Source organism: Oreochromis niloticus, linkage group LG6 (assembly GCF_001858045.2).
Source record: "Oreochromis niloticus isolate F11D_XX linkage group LG6, O_niloticus_UMD_NMBU, whole genome shotgun sequence".
Taxonomy (NCBI): Eukaryota; Metazoa; Chordata; class Actinopteri; order Cichliformes; family Cichlidae; genus Oreochromis; species Oreochromis niloticus.
This window is the reverse complement of record NC_031971.2, coordinates 19,955,656-19,981,826: the sequence shown is the minus strand read 5'-3', so window position 1 is coordinate 19,981,826 and position 26,171 is coordinate 19,955,656. Positions and strand designations below refer to the sequence as shown.

Below are 26,171 nucleotides of genomic sequence, written 5' to 3'. Positions count from 1 at the left end.
GGTGAGCCCAATTAAAGGAAAAACTACTAAAGAAGGATGTTCCACATTATTAAGCAGACCACCATTTTCAAGCAATATAGGAAGGAAAAGGGATCTCTCTGCTGCTGAAAAGCGTGAAATAGTTGAATGCCTTGGACATGTAATGAAAACCTTAGATATTTCACGAAAATTTAAGCATGATCACCATAATGTTAAGAGATTTGTGGCTGAGTCAGAGCACACATGGATTTGTGCAGGTAAAGGCACAATGATGAAGGTTTCTGCCAGACAAATACATCAGATTAAGAGAGCAGCTGCTAAAATGCCATTACAAAGCAGCAAACACATATTTGAAGCTGCTGGTGCCTCTGGAGCCCTGCAAACATCAAGGTGTAGGATCCTCCAGAGACTTGCTGTTGTGCATAAACCTTCTATTTGGCCACCCCTAACCAATGCTCACAAGCAGAAATGGCTGCAGTGGGCCCGGAACTACATGAAGACTAATTTTCAAACAGTCTTGTTCACTGATGAGTGCAGTGCAAGCCTGGATGATCCAGATGGATGCAGTGGTGGATGGTTGGTGGACGGCCACCATGTCCCAACAAGGCTGCGTCGTCAGCAAGGAGGTGATGGAGTCATGTTTTGAGCCGGAATCACGGGGAGAGAGCTGGTCGGCCCCTTTAGGGTCCCTGAAGGTGTGAAAATGACCTCTGCAAAGTATGTGGAGTTTCTGACTGACCACTCTCTTCCATGGTAGAAAGAGAAGAACTGTGCCTTCTGCAACAAAACCATCTTCATGCAAGACAATGCACCATCTCATGCTACAAGGAACACCTCTGCTTGACTGCTATCGGCATAAAACGAGAGAAACTCATGGTGTGGTCCCCATTCTTCCCTGACTTCAATCCTATTGGGAACCTTTGGAGCATCCTCAAGCAAAAAATATGAGGGTGGGAGGCAGTTCACATCCAAACAGCAGCTCTGGGAGGCTATTCTGACATCCTGCAAAGACATTCAAGTAAAAACTTTCCAAAAACTTACAAGTTCCATGATGCAATCATGCACTGCTATCAAATAAGAGGTCCTATGTTAATATGTAACTTGACCTGTTAAGTGGTTTTTGATTGAAATAGCTTTTGATTTCAGTGAAATTGACCTACTAATGCTGCAAATTCAACAAATGACCATTTTCAATTCTCTACAACCTATAAAATCTTTTGAAACTCTATGTGCGTAATAATTTGGAACAGTGCATTTTAAGTTTTTTATTTTTGAAAAACATACTGTTTTCATTGGGAGTTTTGTTCAGTAACATTTGAATTATACTCTGTTGGTCGATGACTGGAAAATTATGCCGACTGTCTTTTGAATCGACTATTTAGGAAAAACAGAGAAAAATATCATTTGCATAATAATTTGGAACGCAGTGTATGCAGGGTTTTTTTGTTGTTGTTGTTGTTGTTTTTTACTGTCAATACAGTAAAAACATACCTGGATATAAAAGCACATAATGGAACACAATCAGTCATGGATTGGCCTCCACAAAGCATGGACCTCAACATTACTAATGCAGTGTAGGATTATCTGAACACAAAACAGAACAAAAGGCAGAAACATCCAAGGACGAGCTTTGAATGTCCTTCGAGATGCCTGGACAAATATTCCTGAAGACTCCTTAAAGAAATGACAAGAAAGCTGCCTAAGAGAGTTTAGCCTGTGCTGAAAAATAATGCTGGTCATACCAAATATTGAGTTTATCAGAAGGACAGCTTAAATCTTTGGAGATAAAATTAGAGTGCCAAGGCTGTTGGTGGTTGAATAAGAAACTTCAATATAGGAGGAAAAGAGGAAGACCACAGACAAGATTCGTGGATGCAGTGAAGGAGGACATTCAGAGGGTTGGTGTGACAGAAGAAGACATGAGTGATCTTCTGAGGAGGCCACTGCGGTGACTCCAAAAGGAGCAGCAGCAGCTTATTGTACAACAAAGCTGTCTTTGTCTTATGTACCTCATTTACATGTATGTTTGCATAATTCAATACATGTATACACCCAAATTCCTGTTTTCCTAAAAAAATTATTATAAAATATGGTGTGACTTTTGCACACTATTTGAAAGCTAACTCCAAAAATGTGAGTTTATTTTGAAAAATCTGCAGTTCACTCTCTAGATGAAACATTGTTTTTCTGTCCTTATATCCTCATAAGCTAGACAAATAAAGCCTTTCCTCTGTCAGAAGAAGAAACTAATCCGCTGCTGACTTGGGGGGGAAAAAAAAGAAAGAAAGAATGGGGCTCTGTTTCAAGATCCCTGTACATCCGCTCTACTATCCTCATTCCTGCCCTCAATTCCCAAAGCAATCTCAAGTTAGTGCTTCTATTAAAACAATACCACCTCATGCAAATTGCTACTGCCAAGCCTCATGATTTTGTTTCTGGTCCTTACTACTACTGCTCTCCGATGCTTTAATGGAGACTGCGCCAACCTGACACTGCAGGAGGTACGTTCAATGTTATCAATAAAACAATCTGATAACGATCGCTGGCACTTTCAGGCTGAAAAGAGCAATATGTGACACTAAACCGATTAGCAGTTCATTGAAGACCGCTGCCAACAAACCAGGGCAATTACAAAACAAAACAACAAATCTAACCTGCACCTGTACCGCTTCCAGATTGCACAGCTTTTTTGGAATTTAAGCACTGTTATCCTAATTGGCAGGTGGCAGCTCATGCCACAGATACATTTCAATAGTAATGTTAATGACCCGCCATACACTGCCGGTTAGCTTCCCTGAACATACTTTTAAAGGAAAAGCCTTTACAACTCAACACAAGATTTACCTGGTCTGTGCCTTTAGCAACTGTTTAATTAAATAACTGATTTACATGCTGGGCACCTTGGTGCTGCTAACCTCTCCTCACATACATTAGTTATAAGGTGTTACAGCGTTCACAAGGGCACTTGCAGAGTACCCTGTTGAGTTCATTAGGGCTGCCGCCTGCTCCGAGGAATATTCTTGTTTCTTCAGCTCAGACGATTGACTCGGCTGAAGTCAGCTGAACTCTTTTGGTAATGAGGACTTTGCTGCAGGTCTGTTGCTGGATTTTACTCAGCCATTTACAGCTTTATGAATAAAGTTAACTCTTTGGTCTGAGGGAATAAATTGTCAGCTCAGGCCCTCCAGCTACTCCGCCCAAAGAATGACATCAAATGCAGCTGTCATCGATGCCGCTTTGTTAGTGGAGTCAAAGGTTGCGCATTATGTTGTAAAAGCAACGTCCATCGATAACTAAACAGAAACCCAAAAAACAACCTGAGATGTTTTCAAATGAACCGAGCACACTGAACTCCAAACCAATAGACTTATGTAAATTATTGTTTAAACTTGTGTGCAGTCTTTGGGATCATGTCTGTGAAAGGCGCTTTATAAATAAATAATACTAAATAATATAGTGCATTTCTACTCTGAGTACTCAAAGTGCTTTTATACTACAAGCCTTTCACCCATTTACTCACACACACACACACACACACACACCTTTTTCAATGCCAATGTGCTTTTCATCTAACATTCACAAACTCACACTCCAGTGGATGTATTGGGGGCAACTGAGGTTTCGGTATCTTGCCCATAGATACTTCAACATCTGATCTTTTCGATTAGTTAGCAGTAGATCCATTTTACTTCCCGAGCCACAGCCGCCGCTGTGTCCAAATTTCAAAGTATGACTGGAGATAGTAAACAACGTTTATCATCTAAACTAGAAAAACTTCCATAGCAAATTAACCTTAAGGGCTTTGTGTGACTTACAAGATGAAAACAAGCCAGCTCCCAAAGTTCATTTTAATTTTGAACCTGCTGTTACTTGTGATAAAGTTGAGTAAATCCAAAAGACGGAGCAGTTAAACTGCACCAAAGGGTTAACTTTGGCCCGACTTACTTCTTGCATACAAGCAGAACACAGCTTGGAAGTACAAGAAGGAACTTCTGAGCCTCTAAACAAATAAGCTTTCTGTGCCACTGTCAGTCATTATGTTAATTCACTAATGCAGATTAAAAAGTAATTGTTAACAATGTTTACACATAATAATCTGCCTTGGCTGACTGCTGTGGAGCAGATAAGAATAGGCTGTAAAGATGTCCAGTGTAGGGCTTTATATGCTTCATTACACACTTTTGTTCCCAGTGAGTTAATTTAAATAGATTCTGTGGGAGCAAAACCAACTGTAACCTTATCTTCCCCTTTCATTTTCTCTCACCCGCTCCACTCTCACCTTGTGTACAGTAATGAGGTGTCACTTTAACCTGCAACTTTTTGTGGAAGTTGAATTTGTGTTGATCAGAGACAAACCTGAAAGTTTTCTGTGAATGCTCACACGAGCTGTATGTTGCTCAAATATACAGTCTTAGGAAATACTAGCAATCAGAAAAAAGCTTCACTTTACCTTGGCTTGATAAAACTCACACAAACACAGAAACACACATGACTGTTGTGGAAAGCTTAGGAAAAACAGCAGCCTCAAAAATAATAATGCATTATGAAGGTTTTACGTTTTGTTCCAGAGGTAAGAAAACCCATTACACAACCCAAATGAAATTTGTTATGCTAATAACTAAAAATCCAACCACTGAACCAAGTTCCTCATCAGTATGTTACACAGTGCAGTTGGCTAAGTGTTTATTTTATTTACTTATTTAATATTTTTCAGCTTCCACTCAATTTTTCTCATAACCTCTGGATGTTCAGTGGATAAACGTCACGACACAAGAGTCATGTTCATGAACAGAGAGGAGAGAAATCTTTTGAAGGTTTTAGATTTACGGATTATGGGTGTTGTGTTGTCTTAAAGTCAAACGCAAGGACAGGCTTCATTTTTCAAAGGAAATGCTACATTAGATACTGCATTGAGTTGGAGATACTCGTGGAGACCATCCCTGGATAGACGTGACATTACGACTTCCACTCTCTTCACATCTTTTCATTCAATAGTGACTTGAGGATAAATGACGCTTCAAAGAACTTAAAGGACACTATGCTCACAATTTATTCAAGAGACATATTTCTGGTACTGACTCTCGACAAACCTCGGAGCAGTTTGCACTCCAACAAAGAGAGGTTGAGTACAAATGGAGGGTGAAACAAAAAGCTTAGTCTATTTTGTAATCTCAGAACTTCCTGCTCCCCCTCAAAGATTAGCACTGACGAGTTGATACTAGTCAATACTAGTGTTCAACTTTATGACTGAATGTGGTAAACTTGACTAATCTCTGAATGAAATAATCAATTGGCCTAATCATCGTTTCTCCTTAAGAATGAGTCAAAACTGAAACCAGACACAGTGACTTTACAATGGCAGTCGGATGAGGCGTTTTCAGAAGTGGGATTTATTAACATTGCAATTTATGGTAAAAAGAAGCACTTTTGTCATAAATGCTCACCTGGCAGTTGTTTCTGTATCTATACCACATTGCCTGCCCCTTCTGCATTCCGATAAGTGATGATTTGTACTTCTCGAGTTACTTTAATGATGCCTAAAAATCTGGAGACAGCAAGGCCATTCTACAAGTAGACCACATCTGTTTCTTACATATGCCACGTGAAAGTACAGGCGACACAGCTAGAAAATGATATGAGAAATGTTTCTTATTCGGGTGGGCAACCAGTGAAATTAGTGATGAAATCCATCATAGAGCAGGAACAGCAGAACAGAACGAAACAGATCACTGTGGCGACGATCCGTAAGCTGCCGACATTGTGTGGAGAAGGAAAACATCTATAAAGCTTTTACATGTGTACAATGATTTCTTTAGGATACCAGTAAAACACTGTGTTTTATTCTTTCCATTTATGTGCAAGGTATGAGTTCATGGCAGAAATTACAATATAAACACTTCATGTGCGTATCGTAGTTGAAATAATCGGGGTTTACAGACACCGTAGGGGCATATCCACCTCCAGACTCAGGCTGCTCATCTCAATTTCGAGGCAGGGGGTAAGAGGTCAGCTGCCTTCTTGCGCAATTTACAACATCTTCCTCTTCTCAAACTCCTGCAGAGATGGACAACACAGAGGAAGAAGAAAAGAAACAACGTGACATGAAGTGAGACAGACGTGAATGATTTATTCATGCAGAATTCACACAGCTCTGTTTTGATCCCATGTATCAGATCTGCTGTTGAAGGGGGGAAACCGAGGCGGCTAGAGCTTTGGAGTGCCTGTTGTTGTTTTTTTCCTGGAGAGTGCAAATCATGTAGCATGCACATCTCACTAAGTTCCAGTTGCCAGCATTAAAACAGCACACTTCCTCTGATTGATAGGGACTACCCATCTGCAAAAATCTGATTTATGCGTGGTTATAGTTGTTCTGTTTATCAGCACGGTCCAACCATGTGACTATAAATGAGAAAGCATTATGTTAGCCATTAAAAAGGATGTTGCTATTTACATATTCAATTTGGGAAATATCACACAAATCGTAGGATGATAGAATACGTCGTTCCCAGAGAATTTTCCATTCCACAGGAGGAAAGTAACTTAATGCAAATGTCATTTATCAGGTCTACAGAACACACAAGTAGTCATGCACATGTCGGCCCATTCCTCTGCGGCGTCTGGATACCTGAAGGTCTACTGCCACCTTCAGGAGGAAACAGGCTCGTGTTTGAAAAATGTAAAATGCTTGGTAGGCAACGCAACACAATTAGATGGAGTGGGGGGAGGGAACTGGGGAGCCATGATCTTGTTCACCAAGTCTGTGCTTTACAGATGAGGTACAATTAAAAGAGGGAAGGAGGTTGGGCTTTGGCTAAAAAAAAAAAAAAAAGGAAATTAGAGGACACAAAAAAGGGTAATGGGTTGGAAAGAGTGACAAGAAAAAAAAACAAGGAAAAAAAAAAAGAGAGGGGGTGTTTGTGACAAGCAGACAGATGCTTTGTTGGTCTGTGTCAACAGACACTAACTCAAGGGTACAAGACAGGAATCATAGCACTAAGGTAAGAAAGCAGAGCGGTCTGTGAGGGAGGGGGAGGAGAAAAAAAGAAAAAAAGAAGAAGAAGAAGAAGAAGAAGAAGAAGAAGAAGAAAAAAGAAACCTTCTTTGTGAGACAGTGTCTGATGCTTGACAAGTCAAGAGCAAGAGGGGGAGTAAAATGAGCAAAGTAGAGGTTGCCACTCAAAAGCGACAGGTGAGAACACGCCTGGATTGAAACTGGGGAGAGCAGACGAACATGTAATGTGAAAGAAAAGCAAAACCTTTACAAGCGAGCAATGACAGCTGTGACACACTTGGGCGCGGGTACATGAAGAAAGCAGGCATTGTAAATATGGTCAGCACGCCTGCTTTAACTTTTAAATATATTACAAAAACAAAATCCAGATTTGATATTTTTGTGTCTCCATGAACCTTTGCAGCTTTATCAGCAGGATAGGATAATACTGTCTGATTTTGTAAACAAGTAAAAGGTCATAATTATTCTTCCTTTGCATATAAATTAAGTTGTTCTCAGATAAATATAGGTTTACTGATTTCTTCTCCTTGTACCCAGCGCAACTAAATTTTGCCTTGTTTATCATTGTGAGTGTGCTACTACTAATTTTTGGCTTTGTGTGGGATGTGGAAACCTACAGGAGATTACTGGAGATTGCATTTCTTCCTGGTCTGCAGTGGGCAGAGACTGTTTTGAAATGGATGTCACACACTTCCATTTATAGTTCAGCAACAATGAATCTGGTGACATTTGTACGGTTGTTTGCTTATACAACTAATACTGCATGATAAAAATCACATCCAAGCAGTTCTGTTGAAGATTTTTTTTTTTTTGTAGTGGGGAGCTCATAAGATTAGATTTTTCCCCCCTTATTGTGTGTGCTTCATGTTATTTGGAGACTCAACAGTTTAGCAGTTATACTGTAACAAATACATACAGTACATGCACAAAGAAAATGTTTTTAGTTAACTTGAATAAGAAATAAAAAAGGTGTCCTAGCACTGCTGAAACAATAAAAATGGCACTAACACTAAAAGGATGATCACAATCCTGAAATCTGTGGGAAAGAAAGGGTGCAGTGAACAAACCAAAATTGTAAAGATTAATAAAATATTCCACAATAAAATATCAGGAAAAAGAGAAAACTTCACGCTTTAAATCTTTTAAGGCTATGACTTTATTTCTAGTTAAGAATGAGCCATGAACTGGTCGTTGTCTGAGCTTCATCCTGTTACCCCCCCGTCTGAACTTTTCCCTCTGATAGAAAAAAGCTCCACTGCTGATTCACTGCGTTTGTGCAGTTTGATGCTGAAGATGTACACCTTGTTCAGTTTCATTTTCCTGTCTAACATGCATCAGACAACAAAGAACCAAAGCTACATCTGAGGAATAAATATTCCTATATTTTTTTTTTACTATATATTTTTTATTCATTTTTTTTATTTTCAAATGGCTACACACAGAATGACAGAAGGAGGCACTATCAGTATACTGTGTCCTACTTACAAGTGAGCTTGCAGTCTGTACTTGATTATTCTTATGATGAACATGGCGCGAGGATGAGTATGGGAACAAAAAGCAGTCATGTTCCATTAAGATGTTTAAGAGGTTAAAGCATTATTAATACCTAGAATTAGAGATTTTACTGAAACCTTGGCCCTTCTGAAATGTCACCAAGTTTTCTCGAGCTCACAAAATACTATTATAATATCTGATTGCGTTTGATGACGCATGTATAGATTTCTGCAGATGCATGTTTGGACTCCTGATGTTGAGGTTCATGCAGGTCAGCGGCCGCAGTAAGGCCCCGGTTGTTGTTCCTGCCTGCAGAGATAGCATTATTTCTACTTGCTTCTCTTACATGTTATTACTCCGATTAAGGCGGTCAATGAGATTAACAGAGATGTATGAACACAACGTGCAGCAATATGAGCAACCACGCAGCACGTTTTTCATCATTACACACAATGATTATGAATTAAACTTTGGGAAAGAAAGTCATGTAAATCTATATCTGCGTGCAGTAGTGCCAGCAGTGGTAATGAAAGTATAAGATGATGAATGGGCGTAATACATGCTTTCACTTTTTATACATCTTGTTAACAGTTCTTCCCTAGAGATAAACTGAAATAAAGAGGCAATGCCGGCAACTCTGCCACAGTAAACACACATTTATTAATTTCTGCCCTTCTCTTCTGCCTTTCTTTATAGCATATTAAAAGTTCAATCTCAACCTTTGCTACTCAGAAGAGATAAATAACTAAATAAACCTCCTTACATGAGTAATTTCACTGTTACAAGAGACACAAGTGACCAGGATCACAAGATATTTTGGTCTGCAAACTAAAGAGAAGAATTATCACAATCTCATTTACATGTAATTGTGCTTAAAATATGTTTATTCATCAGTTGATACATTGCATTTATTTTATTTTTAATGTTTATGCAAATAAGTATATTTTATTAGTTCTACATAAAACAATGGACCACACATTTATGCATGGGGTAGATATCATCATTTTTTGCTTTATATGCATTTGTTGTCCTAATTTTTAAATTGCATGTATGTAAAGATCTGAAAAAACAAATGTGACAAATTGTTTGGGGCTATAGTTAAATTAATAAGAATTCTGCTTGCTTCTGTTTAAAGGGAAGCATTTTTAATACCATTCCCACCAATGACTAAATATTCCAGTAAGTAAGTAAGTATATGTCTTATTTTATAGTATAACCATATTATAGAACTTAAATACAAACACCTTGTTTAAGCATATTAGTGTAAATCAGCAAATTGCATTTTTGCACAAAGGAAAAGTGCTCCTTACACAAAATAAACCTTTTGCAAGAGTTAATGTACCTCACTGGACTCCCTGACTCATTAACAATAAGCACCATTTTACTGCTGCAGGTGGATGAAGCAGAACTTGTTGATCAACGGTTTAGCAGTTTAATATATAGCACTGAATCATAATTTATGAACTCATCATACATTTTTATTCAAAGTTTTTAATCTGAATGGTACTCTGTAATAGATGCAGACAGATAATTTTTTTTCTAAGAAAAAAAAAAAAGAAAAAGAAAGAAAGAATAATTATGACTTTTTCTCTAAAACAGACTCATATTACCCAACTAATCTGCAAACACACCAGGGCTTAAAGAATTGTAATGCATATCCTCCAGATCTCTCATGAGAATCCAAGGACATGGACCTCCAGTAGAAAAATGTTTAAAATGTGGATTCACGGTCAATTTAGAAAATAGAGATATAGATAAAGAGAAAACTCCAGACATTGTATATATAATGTGTATATGTGTTTGGAAGGTGTGTGTGTGCACTGGCAAACTATTGATGTGGTTTTTGCCCTTTATTACAACTTAGAGACAACACTGATAAACTAATTTCTTAAAGACTACAACCACAAAAACACAACAATGTAATTTCATCTTTCATTTTCAGCAAGACTCTGATTTTAGGCGACATAATTCGGCTACTCTAACAAATACCAGCCCTGGATCAAGCTTAATTTCACCATGACAAAACCATGCAAATACACACACCTGGGCATTTGTTATTTATGGCACCGCTAGCTAAAAAACTTACTGTTCTCAACTGATCTAAAGTCGCCTGCAGTCATTTCTGACAGTTATCAATGACTGACACATTGGAGCCTTACTATAGTACTTTCCATCACTGTTCATGATTACTAATCTTTGAGCCTTTGAATATTTACTGGGTCCAAGTGACTCACCTTGAACATAGTGCTGCCCAACTGAGCAGGGGACATGCTGACTACAACTCCAGCTGACTGGAGGGCTGCAATCTTCTCTTTGGCTCCACCCTTCCCGCCAGCGATGATGGCGCCAGCATGGCCCATTCTACGGCCAGGAGGAGCAGTTAGACCAGCGATGAAGGATACCACAGGCTTTGAATTATCACCCTGGAAAAGGAAGAAAAGGAAAATATGAACATAAAAATGGGGTGAAGATGCACAGAAAAGGGGAAACTGCTCAAGAGAAAGTGTCAGATGCAAATAGCGTTAGAAAGCACAAGAAGAGAAAAGTGAATCCTCTTCCTGCACCTGCATTTTATTCATTCATTAGAAATGAAACACCCCGTGTCCTCCTATTAGAGAATCGCATGATAACAGGCTTGTCTAACCCGCCATCTCTGTCTCAGTCTGCAATATTAAAACAAAGGGTCAATCAAGCCATTTAATTGCATGGGTTGGTGTGTGACCAGATAGGGGTTCAGGCTCCCGCCGTTTCATATCATCTCATTTCTAAAATGGTAATTAGTCATGTAGGCACTGATTAGCTCAGTACCCATCTATACTGCTTTCTCACTGATGGATGATACATTCAACAGTTAAGATCATTTCCAAGGTGAAGAGAGCTAATATTTCATCTTCACCAATAACACAACTAGCAAGGGGGACTCTGTGTGTGTGTGTGTGTGTGTGTGTGTGTGTGAGTGAGAGAACAGCAGCTAATATTTCATACTTAGGAATAACAACATAATTGCAGAGGACGGCTTGGTGCGTGTGCGCATGCACAAATTTAAACTAGCGCACAAACAAACACAAGTTCACACACGCAGCCTTAGTCCTATGCTTTCAACAGAGGCTGTGGCTCATCTGGCAAGCTGCTTTCAGAGGGTGAATGTGGCATGCTTTACAGCCTTTACAGCAATATAGTGAGGTCCTTCAAAGACACCCACTTCAAACTGCCATTTCAGCTCCAGATTCAAACCTGACACTGGCAGGAACAAAATGGCAGCTACTAATATATACTAGAGATGACTTTTGATGATTAAGACTCACAGGACATATACCAGCCGGGGAAATGCTGAGGACCTTGGCTCAGAAATGCACCACTAATGAGGTATTAACACTTGAATAGTTAACAGGGAAATGAAAAGAGGGAGGGAACATCATTTTAAAGTGCTCTAAATATGTTGGAAGCATCTGTTCTATGCGTCGAAAATGTATGCATAAAAACAAATTAGCACAAACAGCCCACTCAGTATTCAGGAGTCAAATCACGTTCTAAATAAACAAACCAACCTCGTGTGGATCAAGTCTTAAATCTACCTCAAACGCAAGAGGTTTAATTACTCCATTAATCCCTGCTTCCCCGGGCTCCAAGCAACAACTCATACAGGGAAGGGTGTCATATTACAATATCCCTTTACCCGTCTTTTGTCTTCCACTGTTAGCTGTACAGATTTATTACCTTAATTATGAGACCAATCGCATAATATAACGTTCTAACACCTCCTCTGTGCCAACATGACTGGAAAAGGCCTTTGTTCTCTAAACACAAAATAACCTGCTCTAAATTGAGGAATTGTTTTCATAAGCTTAAAAGTAAAACTGGGACATGCAGGTGGCCTCACCAACATGATGAGGGCGGGGTGTAAATAACACATGCCAGCGCTTTAACTTCAGACTTCGTCCAAACTACAGCCTTCTTTAATTTTCAGGGTTTTTTTTTTTTTTTCTTCACAGAACAAAATGCTTATTTAAAAAGGTCAGTGGAGATGGGGTGAGGACATTTTTATTTATACATACCCAACACAGTAGTCGAGGTGCCAAATACTATGACGTATTTGATATGCGTGACCCAATATTAATATGGCGTGGAAAGCCTTTTTCTGTTAGAAAGCATGTGAGACTCTTGTATTGATAAACCGTTGCTACAGGTGATGTTATAAAACCACTTTTTTACTTGGCAATAGAGGGCATCAACACCAGTGAAGGCTTAATGCTGACATATGCCCTACATCATAAAATCTGACAGCAGAACCTAGTGGGAAGTATGAGTTTGTTTTCTTGAATTTCACTGAATTAAAGCAGCGGTAGACAAAATAGTGTGCAGTAACTCAGCTGTAACACTGATGGATACTGAAATCAATACTTTCTCACCTTTTGGTCTAATATGTCGTTCGCACATCAGGAGATCAATTTATTAAATGTTGCATGACACAAATCAATCATGACACTCAACCTTTAATTTCAATGGGCACTGAATACACAACGTGTCCAATATGGCACAATTTGTCAAGCTAATGCGAAACGGGGCATTTAAGAAACAGTTTCGGGGTTAACGTCTTAAAATGAGTAATGTGGCCCTCTGCGAATACATACTCATCTGAAATAGCTCAGCACAAAACTGTTTTGTTTATTTCACATGAGATATTTTAATCTTTCCTGTAATGGCTGCGTTGTGCCAGGTTCAGCAAGGGCTCAGCTGGGAAAAATAATAATTTGCTAAAAATAAAACGCATCCCTTCAATAAAACCCAGTTATTATGGAGTATGAAACGATTTTTGAAAGATGTCGAATCAGTTTGGAGGTCTGTTTATATAAAAATAGGGTGGATGATGTGACCACGCTAAAAGACCAGAGAATAGTAGATTTATGGTGGTGCTGGTGGTGGTGTGTGGGTGGGTGGAAATTTTAGCAAATAAAAAAAAAAAAACTGATCGATTTATACTGTAAAAAAACCCCTAAAAAACAAAACAGAAACAAGAATGACCTCCATGATTTATGAACTCTGCTACATGTGCTGCGCTCTAGGGATGGTCATATCGTTTTCGAGCGTTGGAAAGATGGAAATCCAAAGACTATGACAGCTCCGTGTTCAAATCCAAAATAAGATTAATAAAAATAAGAGCCTTTTCGAAATGTATCAGAGGAGATCAAACCAAATACCAGAATATCAAACAAGGACCATTAGAGAGATGTGTAAGATTAATGTTCAAGAGCACAGCTCCAGACCCTTTCCAAACTGATGAACCAATCTTAAATGTGGGATTTAGTTTGGAACAAGACAGAAGGTGGGTTGATCGCTTATATCACCGCTGTCAATCAAATTTAATCAAATCACACCTACGCTACCCTGATGACGCACATTGTCTGTTTTATAATGTGCTTGACACTAAACAATAATATTTGATATGTTCTTTTTCCCTCCACTCACCTTAAACTTTATTATTTTAGATAAATCCAAGTTTCAGATCAAACTGAAAGTTTATTGGACCAGGTTTTGGTGTTTTCCAGCCCGCTATTAAAGCCAAGACGATACTGACAGAAGCAAAACATACTTACGTGTATTAACATTTTATTTTAAGGTAACCTACTGCATATTCCAGACACTGCCATTTTCATAAATGCAATTTTCACTTATTGGAGCACACCGCTGGCAGTGCATCAGTGACTTGAATTTGAATGTATCCAAATCTAGAAAAGTTTAGTTAAAGTAAAAACAATGCCGTCAGATATCCCTCTACCCTTTTTCAACTATTACAATTAAAGAATGATATTTTATGTACGATGTTCTACACAATTAACTTTCAACGTGAGATCTGCAGCTTACTCCCATGCTCTGCTGGGCTTTTTCTTGCATGCATTTCATTTGAACTGTCCCTTCCTGTCAACACTCTGGGTGATTGGGTGGCGGGTGTTTGTACTTTATTTGTTGAGTGTGAGAAGTTATTCTCCTGAGACGCCAGGAGGAGATTTGCATGCATTAGAGAAGCTGAGGGCAAATCAAATTCATTTCTCAGCTCGAGAGCACCATAAGCACGCACGCAGACACAGAAGCAAACACATGCACACGGAAAAATTAACAGGCTAAAAGTATTCTGCAAAATACCAAGTTCAGTACTCGAAGAAAAAAAATTTACAAAACATATACAAGTTAACAGACACTTGGCCACACAAGTCAAACCTCACTCCGCTCTTTATCATATGTGGGCATCACAAAAGGTTCACTGTTCATCAGCACTGCTGATTTCAGAACATGTCCTGTGAATCATACCTTCATCCCATCTGTCACCTTATCTTGATCACACAAATCACACTGACACAGAGAAGTAAGAAAGCCAGCCTGAAGATACGATCAAAAAGAGACACGCTCATAGCTCGTATGATGGCTTCCAGTCTTCACTTGAGCTGACATATTTGGAAAGGGCATAACTGAGAGCTAATTCAGAAAAGGATAAATTTTTTATAAGAACAGATATATGTGTTGAGGTGAAGCGCTGTGTGAGGGGATATTAGGAGGAAAGTGAAGTGAGATTATGGGTGTCCAGTGTGTCATTTCCTTACAGAGTTGTGCTGTTTCAGGTACTCTGCTGCATTCTCCTCTGCATTTCCTCCGATTTCTCCAATAAGGATGATGCCCTCCGTCTTGGGATCCTGCAGGAACACCTCCAGACAGTCTATGAAGTTTGTGCCATTAAATGGATCCCCGCCAATACCTTGCAGGAGACAAAGCAAACACTTGATAATGATAATGCCTGTGAATGAGGATCACACGGCTGTTCAGCCTTCATCAAATAAACAGCCGCTGGAAGACAGCTTCACGTCAACAAAATCCGATAACCACCACCAAGATAATCTGGGGATGATTTGCCCGGACTGTTTCACACCACAAAAATTAATATTAACCGATTTAATTTCCCTGTGAATCTGGTCTCATTTTCATTTCATTTCATTGAGCAGTGCCTTGATTAGCAAATGATGTACAATACAGTGCATATCAAGTGTCTTTTCAGCTCTAGTTTAGCATTTCAGCAGGGCAAAATTGACTCTGCTCAACAAATAAATATTAGACACTGATATCTTTAAATGTCTTACTACTTGCAATGCCAGCATCAACATCAATGGCCACGACCAATATTCGGCCAACACATCAATACATGATTCCTGACACTTACACAGACACATTTAAATAAGCTTAATTTAAATAGCTTTAGTTAGCTACCAACTTTGTCAGTCTGCACTTTGATGCTGGGTTTATCATGTTTTTTTGTTTTTTTTCCTGCAACAGCTGCCTGCTCTCCGTGGAACCAGCTCTAGGAGACTAGTGACACAGAGCTAAAGCAATGAGCTAGAAACGCTGTAAAGCTCAATAAAACTAAAAATAACTGCAGAGTCATTTCTGGGACATTTTGTTAGGGGAGAAAAAAAAAAGTTAAACTGGATAGAGTAAAAAAAAAACAAACAAAAAAAAAAAAACACATATTCTCAATCATTTTTCAGTTTTACTTCAATTGTCCCAAATCATCTACATCTCTGCTTGGTACTTTAATGTCTTTGGTTTCATATCCAGGAAACAAAAATTACAAAGCTTTTAAGAACCACAAGGGTGCAATAATCATTTTTAACAATACTTTCCATCAGGATCTACAAAAGCATGGGCAAATATCCACAAGACAAATCTCCACAGACTCAATGTCTTCTTAATTTATATTCACACCATTAGAAAACCTGGCAACACCAAGAAAAAAAAAAAAGATTACATGCATACTAATCAAAGAGCACCCACATTAACAGCAACAAAGATGACAGTGATATTAAATATTGCATTAACTGTAATTTGCTGTAGCCCCTAGGTCATACTCAAACTTCAGAAGTCACGAGCAGACCCACCAATAAACTCCCTTTAATGAACTCTACAATATTTAATACTGTTGCGGCACTAGCTTTATGAAGTCTGGCTAGAGGACACTCCATAATTAAAATGTCTAAATAATGATGAAGCCAAGTTGTTTTTCATTTAATTCCAGAGTCCAAGTAGCTCTTTGATATGGATTTTCTGGTGGCACACAAGTTGGCCAAAAGAATTTGTTTTTGTAAAACAGTTAATCTTTTGATGTTTTGCCAAGATATAACAGAGCTGGATGTGATTGTGTCATTACCGAATGTCAAGATGTTCTAATAAAATTTAAACAGATATTCTGAGCTGCCTCCTAGAAAGCAAACATGCTGATGCTCATACTGTGAATAACAATAGGGAGCGATACAAAATTGATGAATGAATAGACTGGGTTTTTGAACAGCAGGAAACAGAGTTTGGGAAAATGTCACAGGTTGTGCTATCAAGCAGCATGTGTTGTTAATCCATGCTGTAAATCAATGAATTATTAAAACAAGGTTATGAGAAACTGCAGAGAAAGTAGGGTAATAAACAGATGGGTGGGTAATGGAAAGTCCCACATCTATAAACATGTGAGATGTGCAGAAAATATGATATTACCTGCAATCCTTTATCTGCTTTTATTTACCAGCTATTCAAACATTTGTAATAAACGTGTCATTATTTTACAGAATGTCGAAAAACTAGTATTGTCTTTTTTGTGATGTACTGAATTTAAAGAAAAAAAAGATATACATTTTAGATATATGGTACACAATCACATTTAATGTATGGCTATAGATGTGCGAGTGAGATGAAAAACAGTATCCTTAAGATTTTCAGGACAAAGACTTTTGAAAGTAAGTTTCTACATCCATCTGAGCCACTCAACGGATCTGTCCGATCTCAATAGGGCTCTTCAAAGATAGTAGCACCTTTAATGCTCTGATCTGAGAGGAATATTCTGAGCACTGATCAGAAAAGTGCCTTTTTATTAGAAAATGTCTGCGCTATTTGCTGAAATGTATTAGCATCTGATGAGTTTTAGAGCAAGGTGAACTTGGAAGATCACCTTCCTATTTCTACCGAGTCCTGTAAAATATTCTTTTTTTTTTAATCTCTGGAGTAATTATTAAAGATGAAAGTCTAATATCTTATCACGTCTAAGGTCCTGCCAACATTCACAGTGAGGCTTAAATTAAATATAAGGATGTGATGTTGAGTGCTTGGTAATAAGTGACCAGCATGTCTTCAAACCAAATGCAGCACATACTAATATAAAATTCTCTCTGTTCATGTCTGCAAAATTTCCCTGGCATCTACTTCGAGCAGTTAAAAGCTTGTTTTATGCTGCACAGATATAAAAATACATTCAGCAGCACTGTGTGTTAAGTTTAAATTCAATATGCCAAAAGTCATTGGTAGCTTACCAACACAGAGTGACTGGCCCAGGCCTACTTGTGTAGTTTGGTGCACAGCTTCATATGTCAGGGTACCCGATCTAGAAACAATGCCTGAAAGAAAGATTTTAAAAACTTCTTAGGTTTCTTTTTTTACAATTAAACATCATTAAAAGAAATATTGGTCAAAGGTGATATAATAAAATAAAATGCAGCTGTCATTTTTTGTCAGTATCTTTTCACCAAGACAAAAAATACAAAACGGATCACCATCATAACAGCTGCTCTGTCTATGCTGAGGTAAGAATAATCATAATAATAATAATAATAATAATAATAATAATAATAATAATAATAATAATAATAAATGGCAGGTGATTTACTACATATATAACAGACTTCCTGTAAAGGTTCACTAGCCGGCAGCACATGCTGCACATCAAGCTGTCAACAGCAGGAGCTCGATGTGGGATCTAAATAGTGCTGTGTTTAAAAAAGAAGAAGAAAAAAAGTTCAACCTGGAAAGAAAGGCAGCGTGTTTTTCTTCAGCCATTTAATGACTGTGGTTGGAGAAGCCTGATTCAACAGGTGAGTGTTGTTCATTCTGAATTTTGACCTCTTTATTGAGTGTCCCTGTTCAACTACTAGTTGCCTGATGTGCTGATCTGAGTATTTCAAAAAACTGTAGATCTGCTGGGATTCCCTCCACAACCATCTTTAGGGCTTACAAATAATGGCATGAAAAAGAGAAAATATCCAATGACAGACAGGTCGCCTGGTGAAAATGCCTTGTTGATGCCAGAGGAGAATGGCCAGACTGCCTCAAGTTAATAGGAAGGCACCAGTAACTCAAATTACCACTTGTTACAACCAAGGTATGCAGAAGAGCATCTCTAAATGCACAACTCTTCAAACCTTAAGGCATAAGGGCTACAGCAGCAGCAGATCACAGCAGATACCACTCATGAACAGAAAACAAGAAACTGTGGTGACAATTTGCACTGGACAACAGAAGATTGGGGAAAAAGGTTGACTGGTCTAGTCTTAACTTCTGTTACAGCAGTCGAATCTCTGAGAAATGTTTCCAGCATCTTGTTAAATCTGTGCCATGAAGAATTAAGAAAGTTCTGAAGTTGAAAGGGAGTCCAACCTGATACTGGCAAGGTGTACCTATTTAAAGTGGCCAGCGCGGGTATACAACACCATGTAAGCTCTCTAGATTTCAGACATTCTTAAATAAAATAACTTTTGGAATTTTAAAGTAATATTCAATTAAGCTAAATGTTTAAAGCTTTTGACTGTGTGACCTTAGACACATCACCACTCACCGATTCTTCCTTTCTTGTGAATGTGGCCTGGCATGATGCCAATCTTACATTCCCCGGGCTGAGAAAACAAAAAACTCACATATTTCAGTGTGCATCTAAAACAAAACACATTGTTTTATAATTTATGACAGTTTTAAATCATGATTTTTGTTCATTTGGAGTTCATTATCACCTCATTGTAATTTTTTTAAATTTAAAAACCTGTTTTTAAACTTTTTCTTCTATAATAATAAGTAATAATAATATAATAAAGAATATTTTTTAAAAAGACAGTCATTTGCCATTTTCTCCATTTTATCTATTGGACAAACTCCAATGATATTAAAAAGAAACAAAAAAATCACTGTTATTATTACTGAATCTCAGTGAGTCCATGAGAAGGAATTTGGGCTTTCAACCCTCTCAGCCGCCCCCACTCACAAAAAAAAGAAACAGAAATAAGTATATTTGTCCTCCACTGTGTATTTATATATGCACTTACATTAATGACTCCTGGGCAGTTTGGGCCTATGAGGCGAGTAGCGCTCTGGCGCAGAAGCTTATGTTTGACTTTAACCATGTCCTGCTGGGGGATGCCCTCAGTGATGCACACCACCAGAGGTATCTCTGCGTCAATGGCCTCAATGATGGCTGCTGCCGCGAATGGAGGAGGTACATAAATCACAGAGGCGTCTGCCCCTGTGCCCTGCTTTGCCTGAAGCAAAGAATAAAGGCATTGCATCAAAAAAAGAGGGGGAAAAAAAGGGACATTCTCAAGTTATGAAACAGTGCCACCTAATGTTTTGTTACAAAAATCCATCTGCAAATGATCACAGTAGGAAGAATACAAGCTACATATTTTTTTAAAAAGATTTAAAACAGTGACAAACACAATTACAACAATTAGACAAGGGGTCACACGCACCTCCTTCACAGAGTTAAAAACTGGCAGGCCAAGGTGGGTCTTGCCACCCTTGCCAGGGGAAACTCCTCCAACTAACTGGGAGCCATAGTCGAGAGCCTGCTGACTGTGAAATGTCCCCTACAAGTAAAGAGGAAGAGAGCGCAATCAGTTTTTTGTACACATATGTAATGAAATGGGTACAGCCACTTCTACGGCACCAACATGGAGATATCATTGCAGACAGAGTGGAAGGAGGAAATATGATGCCATCCAAGATTAATCACCGGTGCTGCTGAGAAAAGGGATAAATACAGAAACTAGGCTGGATTCTAGCAGGGGGTGAAGGCACCGGTAAATATATTCAATGAGAAGGAATCTAAATGATCTTGACAAATGACTAATGATGTAAGCTAAGTTTAATCTCCTAGCAGAACATTTGAAAAACAAATCAAAAGCAGCGTTGGATAGTCGCCAACGCCGAGTGTGAAATATCTCCCAACAAAGTTAGTTTACAAAATATTTCACACACTGTCACTTCCATGTGGGCCACGCAGAACATGTCACGCTGCACTGCCAAGGTTTGTGCATTTTATTCTAGACACGCAGGAAGGCGATTCAACACTTTGCTTCAACCCTGCCCATAGAAACACGTAAAATAGGATAATCTCAGACATCCTAGCTCAAGCATCGGGTTAAGCATGGTTGAACCTCAAGAGTATACACATTATGATGTACTAATACTTTATTTGCGAACACAAATGTGCTGTTTCTAACAGTCTGTGAATGCTGTAACTTTAGTAAGACGCTTTCAGTTTTACCCTCCACACCTACAGGTAAATAGAACATTTATAATATTTCACATTATCAAACTACAGTTTCAATAAAGAGCTGGAAGAAACTGGCAAACAATATGTGTGCCGTATACATGCTTTAAGACTTACTTCAATGAACAGGATATAGCCGCAGTAACACTAAGGGATCGCAATGCTTTTCGTAGATCTGAGAGGTAGAATAATTTAACTGAACCTCAGTTGCACCTTCACAGAAAATGAGCTCATGAAGTCAGACCGAACTGATTTTCTGCTGAACGAATCCTATCTGTGTGCAGTCAGTTAATTATCACTCGAGAGGCTGAAACAATGTAGCTGGAGCAGCACAGACCATAACTACAAGCGCAAATAAATGACCTTAATGTAAAAATTATAACCAGCCTATTAAGAGGAATTAGAAGCTATGAATCAGCATTTTCCTGCCCATTTGTAATATAGTTCTTCACCCTGCTAACTTTGCTGTTTTTCCCGGTCATTATTATCGCAAATGTTGGGACAATAATTTTGAAAAATGGCTTGCTTATCAAGCCAGGAAGACACGGCAATGTGCACTCAATAGCACTTGCTTCATTTCTCATCCTTTTCTAATTACCCAGAGTGTTCACTAGAACTATATTTAACAACCTTTTATTATGTTGAAGAGAAAATGGAAGATGAAAAATGAAATGTGAGGAAGGACGGGAGGCGGGGGGGAGGAATATAAATCTGTGAAGTCCACGTTTCTGGCTTGTTGAACACACTTGCCAAGAAGATTGTAATTCTCCTTCACTGCCACTTTTCAAAGCAAATCACATAAGGTTTTTCATGCACGAAAAAAATAATAAGTAAATCAAAGGATCAACAATCTGCCAAGCAGAGTTAAGCTTGGTTAAAACCATGATAAAGGGTAGTCGTGGGGGGAGGCGGGGGACAAGTCAAATTAAAAATGAAAATTATTTTCTATTTAAGAATAAGCTGGAATAATTAAAGGATCAAACTTGATTTATAAGGCTGAAACAAATACACAAAATCCACAGCAAACAGCAGTATCAAGTGTTCCAGCATTTACACAAACTACATCAGGGACTTTTTAACAAACACTTTTACATTTTGCAAACTTTAACTCTTTAAATTATTACAGTGCCCTGCAAAGCCTTGAGCCACCCCTTATTTCTTTGTACTTTACTTCAAAGGAGCCAGGCTTTCTTGTATTTTTAAGGTGGTCTTGAACAATAGTTTTCTGAGCTTTTTGAAGGTCTTTCAAAGCTGTTCTTTGGACAGTGAATGTTTTTTCATTCATTTTCCACCCAGTTCTTGACACTGACCTATGAACACAGCTCAAGGGACAAACCAGTGTTGTGTTTACATTGCACAGATTTTTTTTTTAAAAAAGGTTTTAAAAAACTGTTTTAAATTTTAATTAAATTGTAGTATTGGCAAAGCTTAAAGAAAATCTCTACAGCAGGTGAACAGTATCTGAAAGTCATGCAGGATATGTAAGAAATCCAGCAAAGACATGCACCCAGCCCTTCAGCTGATCCTCAACTGATCACTGATGGCTCATCAGAAATAGACTCGCTGAACGTCATGTACCACAGGTATGCAAAATTACACAAGAATTGGACTGAAAGTCGAAAGTAAAAGGTGTTATGGAGTGACGAATAAAGCGGGTGCAGGCTGTGTCATGGTTTGGGGCTGCATTTCAGCCAGTGGTGTTTGAAATCTTGTCAACAGTTCATAAGTGTTGGACTTATGAACACAGGAAAGTCCTCAGAGTCTGGACCTTAACTTTGTTAAGAACAGAACAGAACAAAAGGCAGTTAACATCAGAAGGTCCTTCAAAACAGAGCTTTGAATGACCTTCGAGAAGCCTGGAGAACTATTCCTGATTATTCCCTGTATGTTTGCACATAATAAAGCTCTGCACTTAGTTTGCATTTTCTCAACAAAATAAAACAAAATAAGCAGTGGACCAAGGCTTTTGCACAGTACAGTATTTGATTCCATTTTTAAACCTTTTGAACAACTTTAACTCGTTACTGAAATTATGATTCTCTGTTTTGTCAATCTGTTTTGACTGTCTTCTTCTCCATATGACTATGTGCCCCGAGAGAACAGAGTCAGGACTATGTTTTGATTGTTAAGGAGTCCTAAAGGATTCTGCTCTCCTTGAGGCAATGCAGGAGTTTTTCTTCATCTTATCCAAGGTTTTAATGCTAACAGGTGTAAGAGACAACACACTTATTAGGATGTAAACATAAAATTAACTTGAACGACATTGACATAACTTGTGCCATTAAAACAAAACTGATTTTAAGTGGAAACCGTGAATGAGACTTTTACAGCTGATGGAAAAGAACTTCTAAAATTTCCTTCTGGTAATCTTACTCATACAGAAAGTCTCTGACATACAAAAAAAACACAAAAATGAGGAATTGTGCAGCAAGGAAAACCTGAGATTTCACAACAAGATTGCAGTAACCTAAACTGATGTGAAGCAAAAATAACGAGAAGTTTTCGGTCCAAACCTGCTTCCCCGTGAAACCTTGGCAGATGACCTTCGTGTTCTTGTCAATGTACAGGTTCTTTCTTGTTCCTGTGTAGCAGTGCCTGACTCCACTGTGCTGCACTAATGGACGGGGAGAAAAGGGAACAACAGATATTTTCTTTTTATTTGTGAGAACTGAACATACATGGCAAGATTAAACATTAAAACCTGTTTTGTTCAAAGGAGACGTGTTTTGCAACAAGTAAAGTGAGGTTTCTCTCAATTCTAAACAGATCCTAAACCTCTCTTCTCGCAGTGGACAGCAAAGCGTTAAATCAAACATTTACCTTTCCAGGGAACCCTATGCTCCACACTGTTTTTGGCAACAATCTTTTACCCTCCAACTATCCTTCAATGTTTCTTAGCAACATTTAAAACTTTCCTTTAAGACTTAAAGATATATGTATGACAGAAAAAAACAAAACAAAACACTCAACTTTTAACACTTGAGTTTAATTTTTTGACATTAGTTATCCTACGGAGGCATTACAAGTTAGTTAGTGTTTACTGTAATAATATGTATCCAGCAGCTGCAGGTCACATTCAGGTCACAACTCAGTTGGAGAACTTTCATCGAGTTTTATGCACAATGTGAGACATCTGATAAGACAAAGACTGTAGGTTTTACATAACCTCCTCACCTAACAGGTAAAATGAGAAATATGCTGCACCACTCACAGCATGGCTATCAGACACGTTTCCTACTATACTACTGCATTAATGTTAAAAGTCTATGTAGTTAAACTCCCCTCACAGCAGAAAATTAGCAGGGATAAAGAATCAAATATAAGCAGAACTGATAATGACATTGATGATATTAATATAAATTAGACCTCATCAGTCTCCAAGTAGCAAATGGCTAGCTAGGTGTTTCACATTATACAATTCACATCTAACTGCAAGAAAAATATTAAATACAAATATTAATTATATCAAAACTACATCTGTCTGTGAATAATATCAATTTTGTCAGTTCTTTTAGTTCATTTAATGTCATGTGGGACTCGATCTTGTCTTGTGTTGAACTTTTCTTCCCTCTTGATTACTTTGTGAAGCTACTATTTAAAAAGAAAACTGCAATCTATTTACTAAGATGTCACTGCCAAAATAAATAATATGACACCGCGATCTCTACAGACTAAAAACAAACAAACTCACAGGCTTCCTTTGCTAAACACACTGCTCTGTAGCCCAAATGCTCTAAAATCATTCCCGTTTTTATTTTCTTAGTTTACCCTAACACACTGGGCTAACATTAACCAGCAGTCTGACTAACTGAACTTTGGCCCGCTTTCAAACCTCCCACAAGACACAACTTATCAGTGAGATAAGCAAAGTTCATCTTAGCTAAAGTCTCAAGAAAGACTTAATAAATTAAAGTTATGTCGCCTTCTAAAATCTAATACAAACGTATTTTTAAATATTTGAACTGTAAGAGAGTAACATGTAAATAAACTGCCTCAAAAAGTTCATTTAGCTGCTTTCAGTTACTGCTCGATAAAAAAAAAATAGACATGGGCTGATGAACCGGCTGTCACTGACGTTGTAGTTCACAAGACATGCAAGGTCAAAGATCAACGATGAACAATTAACACTTATCCGAAAGCAGGCTGATAGGTGCTTAAAGTTAGATTTTATTTAGCGTAAGGCTAAGGTCCTGCTAACTGTCAGTGAGTTTTCCCTGCATTCCTCTAGGTCTCCAAGCTAATGTGGCTAACTAACGTGTAAGCCCCCTGACAGCCAACCTGACAGCCAACCCAGAGGAGCCTTGCTAATCGGTGCAAAACTATACGTGCCTGCAAAGCTAATGTAGAGCACACAGCCAGTGATTATACGTGTGTAACCGAAGGCAAACTGTCAAACATTTCGCATAACTAAACTATTGCTTGCTAAAATACTTACAAAGCAGCCTGGCAAACAACCTGCTGTGAGACATCTTCGGTCATTCACCAATGACACTGGAGCCTGAGGACCTATCACACGGATCTTAGTTGACCATAAATATCCCGGTGGAATCCGGAGTCTTAAAGAAAGGCACTATAACAAGTCGTTAATTTGCAATGAATTTATAATTTTCAGTATTAACGCAAAGAAATTACTATTATTTATTTTTAGTGTGCCGTGAGCTTGACAGGTGCTAGACAAACACCGGGGTTAAAAAAAACAGGCGAAAAAGTAGGCTACGTAAACCCACAATGAACTATGGGTAATGAAGTTCTGACAGAGTACTGAAAGACAGCACCAGTGCCGTGATAGCACTAGAGGGCGCATAGATCGTGTTGAATGTCACCTTACAGGACCCTGAGCCAGAAATAAATGCGGATTTTTGTTTAAGATGTCTGTTTATTGACCTTGGAAGAGCAGTAATTTAAAAAATTACTAGTTCGCCAAGGTCCTGGTAGTCTTAGGAGCTTAAAAATAGGGAAAACTTTAAAAAGTTTTGCCTCTTATCCAAGAGGCTTCTTCAGTTCTAAAACCAAATGGTGGAGAGTGCTATTTAAACTTGAGTAGTGGTCGTCTCTTAGGACGTGGTCGTCGACCCACTATTAATCATGTGTGTAAACACATTGACCACGGTATGAAAAAAGGCGTGGATCATTACCAACAGAGGTTTCAGGTGAAACCAGTGTTTATGGCGTTTCTTTCTGTTAAAAGGGAGTTTTTCTTTCCCAGTGTCGCAAAGTGCTTGCCCAAAGCAAAGGGGGGTGGGTCATCTGATTGTTGGGGGTTTATTTCTAATGTTGCAGGGTCCATAATTTGAAACACAATGAGGCGAGTGATGTTTGAACTAGCACAATATAAATAAATCT

General features: G+C 38.4%; 1 protein-coding gene across 1 annotated transcript; it reads right to left on the bottom strand.

Moving 5' to 3' along the window:
• Window positions 1-5,346: 5,346 nt before the first annotated feature.
• On the bottom strand, window positions 5,347-25,437 carry suclg1 (succinate-CoA ligase GDP/ADP-forming subunit alph). Its single transcript, XM_003454204.3, has 9 exons — window positions 25,264-25,437; window positions 23,342-23,442; window positions 20,026-20,142; window positions 19,603-19,815; window positions 19,122-19,179; window positions 17,824-17,907; window positions 15,082-15,233; window positions 10,720-10,908; window positions 5,347-6,033 (listed from the first exon to the last, which is right to left on the bottom strand). The coding sequence occupies exons 1-9, from the start codon at window positions 25,295-25,297 to the stop codon at window positions 6,007-6,009; spliced, it is 975 nt and encodes a 324-aa protein (XP_003454252.1). The 5' UTR covers window positions 25,298-25,437; the 3' UTR covers window positions 5,347-6,006.
• Window positions 25,438-26,171: the final 734 nt, after the last annotated feature.

Coding starts and splice junctions, on each gene's coding strand:
- suclg1 (XM_003454204.3), bottom strand. CDS start 25,297: ATGTCTCACAGCAGGTTGTTTGCCAGGCTGCTTT. Junction 15,234..17,823: donor GGGCCAGTCACTCTGTGTTG/GTAAGCTACCAA, acceptor GTCTCCTGCAAG/GTATTGGCGGGGATCCATTT. Junction 6,034..10,719: donor TGGGCAGCACTATGTTCAAG/GTGAGTCACTTG, acceptor CCATCTCTGCAG/GAGTTTGAGAAGAGGAAGAT.